This window comes from Hippoglossus hippoglossus, chromosome 1 (assembly GCF_009819705.1).
Source record: "Hippoglossus hippoglossus isolate fHipHip1 chromosome 1, fHipHip1.pri, whole genome shotgun sequence".
In the NCBI taxonomy this organism is placed as follows: Eukaryota; Metazoa; Chordata; class Actinopteri; order Pleuronectiformes; family Pleuronectidae; genus Hippoglossus; species Hippoglossus hippoglossus.
In genome coordinates, this window is record NC_047151.1 from 19,026,613 (window position 1) to 19,033,811 (window position 7,199).

A 7,199-nucleotide genomic window follows, 5' to 3' on the forward strand; every position below is an offset into this window, starting at 1 on the left:
CCCCTCCCCTTTTCTTAGCACCCTTGCACTGTTTCTGTCTCTCTCACTTCTTCCCTCCCTCTGTCTCACCCCCTCCCATCCTCCCTCCCCCCCTCACTCTCTGTCTCTCTGTCTTTTCATGCTGCCGATCAGACGACCATCCTGAGGTGAGCCGGCCGAGATCTGATGCCACCGGAGCACTTTGATTAGCCACCAGCAGACTGACTGACTGTTGAGCTTCTCACAGCTTGTGTAACGTCTTTGGCTTCACTCCCAAAGCACGACAGAAACCCTTCTTCACACACACACACACACACACACACACAGAGGGCAACACAAACACACAGTATGGTAAAGGAAAGAAGATTTACGGTTGTTCAGCCAGAGGCTTAGCGGACAGCCTTTAGTGTTTGTGCAGGTGCAAAGATCAGAACAACACTTAGGACTTGTAACCCCTTAGAGCAATAGTTCAACAGTTTGGGACATATGCCTGTTTACGGTCTTGCAGAGAGAAGGATGAGAAGATTGATACCGCTCTCTTATCCTTTAAATATAAAGCAATACAGCCAACTTAGAGCCATTTAGCTTATTGGAAACAGAGCGAAAGAGCATCTGTCTCGAAAGCTGACTAATTAATACAGTATGTCTTGCATATTAAGTGACATGTAAAAACACTTGACCAGCATGAACATAGTGAGTATGCAGTGTTCCACTGTTTCCAGTCTTTTATCGATATTTCCATCTATCTTTCACAAACAACAATCAGCAGATCTCATGCCTCCGCCACGGCCGAACAATCCTACACATTTGTTAAGTTCTGATAGAAATATTTAAAAAAAACAGGAGGTGGTCTGTTAACCTAAATGATTTATTTATCATTAATAGTTCACTGGAAAAAATAACTGGATCCGCCCCTGAATCGGGTGAAAACAGAACCTCCTTGGTGGAGGTAACATACCGATCATAGGTTTTTGCTACATTGTGGAGTTAGAAGCAGTTTTTCCTTCTCAGATTGTTTCATTTGCGGATTCTTTAAAAGGTTAAAGACCATCAACTATAGAACAAATTTATTATAAGGCGTTTGCGGCCTTTATTAGATTCATCATATAACACGTTACATTCTACAAAGCAGCGATCATGTGACCCCTGAGATCTTGGGAATCCTTTGATTGAATCTGACCCCCAGTTCAGGTACCAGTATATCTACACCAACCTAAACACTGACTGTCAAGAGAGACAGAAGTTGAGAAATTGCACTTGAGTGAGTTTAATTGGGTGGTGAGTCAAGTGTGTGATGTCAACAGCTCGTATTAAAGTTGTAAAATGAGGCTTACTTCCTGTTGCCAGTAGGTGGCGCTATCACTACATACAGACTAATAGATCTGTTCAAGTCCAGGCTCTGATGAAGCCTGAGCAATTTGGGGCCAATTGGACAATGTGCAGTGAAGTTAAAAAAAAATTCCAGTTTCATGGCGAATCAGTAGGTGGCGCTATGACCCTGAGTTAGTTTTGACATATTGAGCTGTTAACCTTTTGATACATCCTTTGATCCAGCTCTCCTAAATGAAGAAGGCTCCTTTGATGATATAGAAGTCTCATCTTCTAGTTCATCAAAGGAGCCTTCTCCTACGAAGAAGGAAGAATAAGCTATAAAAGAATAACGCAAACACAGGAAATGAATACGGTTCATTTTGTACCCATGTTGTGCATTAGAAGGTGTTCGCATAGCTCGTGATCAAGGATTAAGGTCGGGACTCTAATCAAAGGTGAGTATTTTGTTGCTGACAGGACAATGCACAGTGAAATTAAAAAAAACTTCCAGTTTCATGGTGAATCAGTAGGTGGCGCTATGACCCTGAGTTAGTTTTGACATATTGAGCTGTTAACCTTTTGATACATCTTTTGATCCAGCTCTCCTAAATGAAGAAGGCTCCTTTGATGACATAGAAGATGAGACTTCTATATCATCAAAGGAGCCTTCTCCTACGAAGAAGGAAGAATAAGCTATAAAAGAATAACGCAAACACAAGAAATGAATACGGTTCATTTTGTACCCATGATGTGCATTAGAAGGTGTTCGCATAGCTCGTGATCAAGGATTAAGGTCGGGACTCTAATCAAAGGTGAGTATTTTGTTGCTGACAGGACAATGCACAGTGGAGTTTAAAAAAAACGTCCTGTTTCATGGCAAATCAGTAGGTGGCGCTATGACCCTGGGTTAATACTGACATATGGAGTTGTTCAGGCCTGGACTCTGGTCATGTGACAGAATTTCGGTGCTGATTGGACAATGCATAGTGCAGGTATGACAACTTCATCTCCTTTTGCGAAGGATCAACCTTCGCCGGACCTCAATATTTACACAGTTTGAGGAAATGTCACAATTCTGACCATGGTCTCATGACTTGTCTGAGCTCATTTGAGCTGTATACTGTAAAGCAGCCAGGAGCAGTGCTCTTCTCTATGTGTTTTAAATTACACTAACTGATTTGAAGTTGATCTGATGAAAGCTCTAGAAGGAGTTCGTTAAAATACACAACGTGTAAAAAGGCCAAAATGCCCACTTAATCCAATATGGCCGACTTCCTTAATCGTATTGGTGCCTTTTGTTCCTTGTGATTTTTTTCCCGTCCAGTCATGATACACGTGTGTACCGAATTTCGTGAAGATCGGTTAAACTAGACGGAATTGCTGCGTTTTGGGGGGGCGCTGTTGAGCTATTTTGCCACGCCCGTTTTCAGTTACTCCAGAATACGTACATTTTCACCAAGCCTGACACGCCCGGGAAATTTGGTGATTTTTGGAGTATGTTCAAGCTGTCAAAAATGCGATTGATTTTCCTGAATAATGAAACGAAAAGCAATAGGGCCTTTGCACTGTCGGAGCTCGGGCTAACTATTTCTCATGGATGAAGAATTTATCTGATTCCCACCATAGTTCCTGTTTCGACAGGATGAGGAAGATGCTTTTCTCTTCATAAACTTTTGTCCATTCATTCATCTTCATCAAAGTAAAAGTGTCTGAGCACGATGCTGTTCTTCTTTGACGTTCAAGTGATGAATAATTTCTCACAAGAGCAGATTGTTCATGTTCAGCATGTGATATTAATGCGAAAGATAAACATTCTCCAACGGGAGCTTCACTCGGTTTACATGACAATAAATGCTGTGGAGTTTTTTTGTTTTTTTTTATCCCTGCTCAATTTATTATTATTCATGTGATGTGCTGTGGCTAAATCTTTCTCATCTGGCTGCACATGAGTCTTTTTTCTCCTGTTCAGAGTCAGGATTTAAACCAATATTGGCGCTGCAGGGATCCAAGTGTTTCTCCAAAGCCTTTTCTCTTTTATCGTATTGTCACTTCTTCCATCTGCATGCCCAATGTTTTTCTTTCTTTCACTTGCCCTCTCTTGTTGCCTGTCCTTTTTGGTCCGGGGCTGGTTAATGTGGGTTTATCCAACCATCCAGGCGATTAATGTGGGCTTATCCATGCGTCCGTTATCTACCCATCCATCCGGAAATGATTCTTGCATCCATCCTATATCTGTCCATACGTGCAACTATGAGGACACATAACGCACCTTACTTTTCTGTCTTTTAGTGTCATGTTCAGGTACAGGAGCCTGAAGTGACACAGGAGAGAGACATGTGCAATCATATCAGCTTTGCTTCTTTGCTTCTCAGTATTTTCTTGCACTGCTGTCAGAGAGAAACTTTGATTTCATGGTGTTGATTATTTTTCTTCGCAATCACTCAAGGATGAAGCACAAGGAGGCAGAGATTGTTCCCCTTTCAGATGCACCACAATGGGGCTCCTTGGTTTTAAAGGGGGGAAAAGGAACAACAAGGAGTTTCCCCCCTTCTCTCTCTCTTTTTTACCTCTTTTTTTTTTTTTTTTTTTTTTTTTTTACAATCCATCTCTATACAACTCACTTAAAGAAAGACAGAAGGGGTCTGGAAGCAGTTTGATGCATTTATTGAGATGCATGTGGTCACATATAGCAGACAGCAGCTTGCCAGAAACAGTTCTCTTTTGATCAGATTAATTCCTCATTCTGTGCGACGCAAAGAGCCTCTAACTGCTCTCATATGGCAAAGGGAGGAAAACAATTTCAAAGGCTCGAGAGCAGGTTCATGGTTTTTCTTATGATAATTCATGGAGCTGTAATGTTGCTCCTCAGCTTCTCTGTTTGTGTGAAGAAAATTCCAACTTTTTACTCATCGGTTAATGCCAAATTTTAACCAGGGTGCCTCTCCTCCATCATGCATAACATCCCCTCCTAATCCAAAGGAAAAGTCTAATTTGCCTAAATATATGGAAATAGTCAAACTTGGCTAAAGTTCAGAGGCGGCAACTTTTATCCTGTTGTGACACATTCTTCTGTAACTCTCAAAGATCCTGGAAGTTCAAAACATGTGCTTCTTCAGTATCACACTATCCTGTATTGCCTGTGTGAACATATTAATCCAATTATTTATCTGCATCACACACTAAAATGTCTTGTTTTTGAATGAAACATCTGATGTAAATTTTAAGGAAGGGGGAGTGTTGGATGAATCAATGGTTTTGTTAAGTGTGTTAAGTTTGTTTAAGGTGGTAGAGGGTGGCCCAGTGGGGCTCATGTCTGCCACCCTGGAACCTTCTGTGTCCCTCATTAAACCCACAGATAAGTCCTTAAGCAGGTCTGTGCGCCAGAATAAAGATAATAGTCTTTGAGCTTTATAAAATTGTCAGTATAGATGGTAGTACGCCACAAAAACTGGGTGTTTGGGGTTTTTTATGATAAAGTTAGAATCCAGCTCTTCTTGTTCAAATGATTTTCTTTATTAGTAAGAATTCACTGAAGTTTAAATATGAGCACTGTTTTCTCTCTCCTCTTTTTTTCGAGCAATGGATTCTTTCTGGAAGGCATCAGTGTTGTAATTGTACCTTCGAGGATCTTTACGCACTGAGATTTGATCTGAACATATTGAAATAGAGACAAAATGAGCTGAATTTAAGTCAGAAATATTTATTTACAACATGTACATAAACAGTTACCATCATTCACAGTTATATAAATAAAAATAACAACAAAACATAGCAGACGTATTTACATCGCGTGTTGCGCACTGTGCAAACTAAACGTGTTTGCGTGCGTGTGACCGATGAAGTTAAAATAGTGGTGATCGAGTCCCTGCACCGGTGATAAGTATCCACCGTGCTGCTGCGTGTGCGCAGAGAGCGGCACTGTTGGGTACGTGATGGCCGGGCTGCGCGCCGAGCTGTGCCAGGAGAAGTGTCCCGGTGGACTCTGCTGGTACACGGAGTCAGACGGACTGTGGCTTTGGTGCTCCGGGGAGGAGAGAAGCTGGCCGAGGTAGTCCGACTGCTCAGGCATCGAGCCGACGGAGCCGAACACGGGCTCGGTGACCACACGGGACTTGGACTGTAAGAAGGCGAGGATCCGTGCGTACTTGATGTCTTTGGTTTCAGCTCTGTCCTCTGTGGTCAGGTAGTGCACCAGGTTCTTCATACACTCGTGGTATCCGTAGTGGAAGTAGTTCGCAAACTCAGCGAGAAGTTCACCTGGAGTTAAATAAAGTAAACAACGATTACAACCCTGTCTATATCTAAAGTCTAGTTTTTCACGGTCTGATTCCGGTGCGTAAAACTGGACAAAATGTCGACTATCTAGAAATTCTCACTTAAAAATGCACTCAACAATAATTAGAATTAAAAATTACACAAATATTACAGTAACCACAGATTTATATACAACCAGAATAGAGAAATTCCGTTTTATTTACGGAGAGGATGTTGGTGGATTGATGCGTAAAGTAAAAGAGCTGCGTAAAAAGTTTACTGACCTTTTTCTCTCCCTCTGGGAAAATCCGCTGAGTGCAGAGCTCGTAGATACTGAACTGTCATTTCTAAGATCTCAGCTTTCTCCAGTTTTCCAGAGCTCTGAAAAAACAGTAAAGAAATAATTCAACATTACAAGATGAACGACCGCAAATATCAACCATCAGTAGAATTGCTATAAGCATCCATCGATCAGTTGTAAAAATGCATCAATATAGTGTAAATGATAAATCAAATATACAAATATTATATTATTACAATACCTGTTTTGCCATTGCCATCGGTACTGTTTTCCCTAGTTCGTTTAGGCAGCGGTTAATTCGGTCCCGTCTTCGTTTCTCGATGACTTTGTGAGAGATGGGAGTTCGCTGCAAAACACAGGGAGATACAACATGAGCACATGGAATCACTGACGTGAATCTCAACTTAAAGAGACATAGTATAAAGTTAAAACACAAGGAAGTCAACTGAATTACGAAGAGCGTGTTGCTGAGGACTGTACACTAACTCCAGGCAGCTTTTGCGCGCCGCGCGCTTTGTTGCTCCAGAGCGCGCAGCGGACATCTGCGCTCTGGAGAGTCTGTATAAATCTGAGCCGCCACTGGACACAGCAGACATATCTTTCAGCATATTTAACACATAGCAGGTGTTTGTAACGTAATTAACTCAATTACTGTCACTAAATATTGCTTAAATGTCAGATAGGCTCTTTTACATCATTGCGCGCCTAATCGTCCAGTAACGCGTGCCACAAGCTGGTGCACAGTGGATTTCGGTTCCACTGGTGTAAAAATTACTCCAAATAGCAGTTTGACAATAGTTCTTGAAAGTACAAAATTCCAAATTGCAACTCAAAAGTGTTAAAAGTGTCATGTTGCCATGATATTTCAGTCCTCAAAATGCAGAGCGCACGAGGAGCGCATACCTTTCTGTCTTTCATCTTCGATGCCATCGACGAATTTCTGTCAAAAGTGTTAAAATGAGTTTGGCTGGATGATGAAGAGGTGTGTTGCTCTGGTAAGAGATGAAGCGGACTGAGGTGTGAGCAGAGAACTGGCCCTTTTAAAGTGATCATCCAAGGGACTCCTGCATTCATGGTGTAAATTATTCCATGGGATTAGAGACATGCTTTTGGGTAAATGTGTGCATTTAGGATCAGTTAAAGAAATAGTAAAAATCTAAAGCCATGGGCTAGCAGGGGGGCAAACCTGCTTTGTTAATCCACGTGGCTGTTCAAAAGACACGTGATTACTTTTGGAATATTATTTGCATAGTAAGAACCCAGGCGGGAAACAAGAACTGAGCGTTGGGATCGCCTGATCCGGCGGGGCGCACTGTGCGCACTGAAAACAAAGCCGGCGAAAAAAGAAACACTC

The 7,199-nt window shown here is 41.8% G+C and overlaps 1 protein-coding gene across 1 annotated transcript; it reads right to left on the reverse strand.

The window, feature by feature from the left end:
* Positions 1–4,951: 4,951 nt before the first annotated feature.
* On the reverse strand, positions 4,952–6,889 carry helt (helt bHLH transcription factor). Its single transcript, XM_034593056.1, has 4 exons — positions 6,749–6,889; positions 6,087–6,191; positions 5,829–5,925; positions 4,952–5,547 (listed from the first exon to the last, which is right to left on the reverse strand). Exons 1-4 carry the CDS (start codon positions 6,773–6,775, stop codon positions 5,072–5,074), a joined length of 705 nt encoding a protein of 234 aa, XP_034448947.1. The 5' UTR covers positions 6,776–6,889; the 3' UTR covers positions 4,952–5,071.
* Positions 6,890–7,199: the final 310 nt, after the last annotated feature.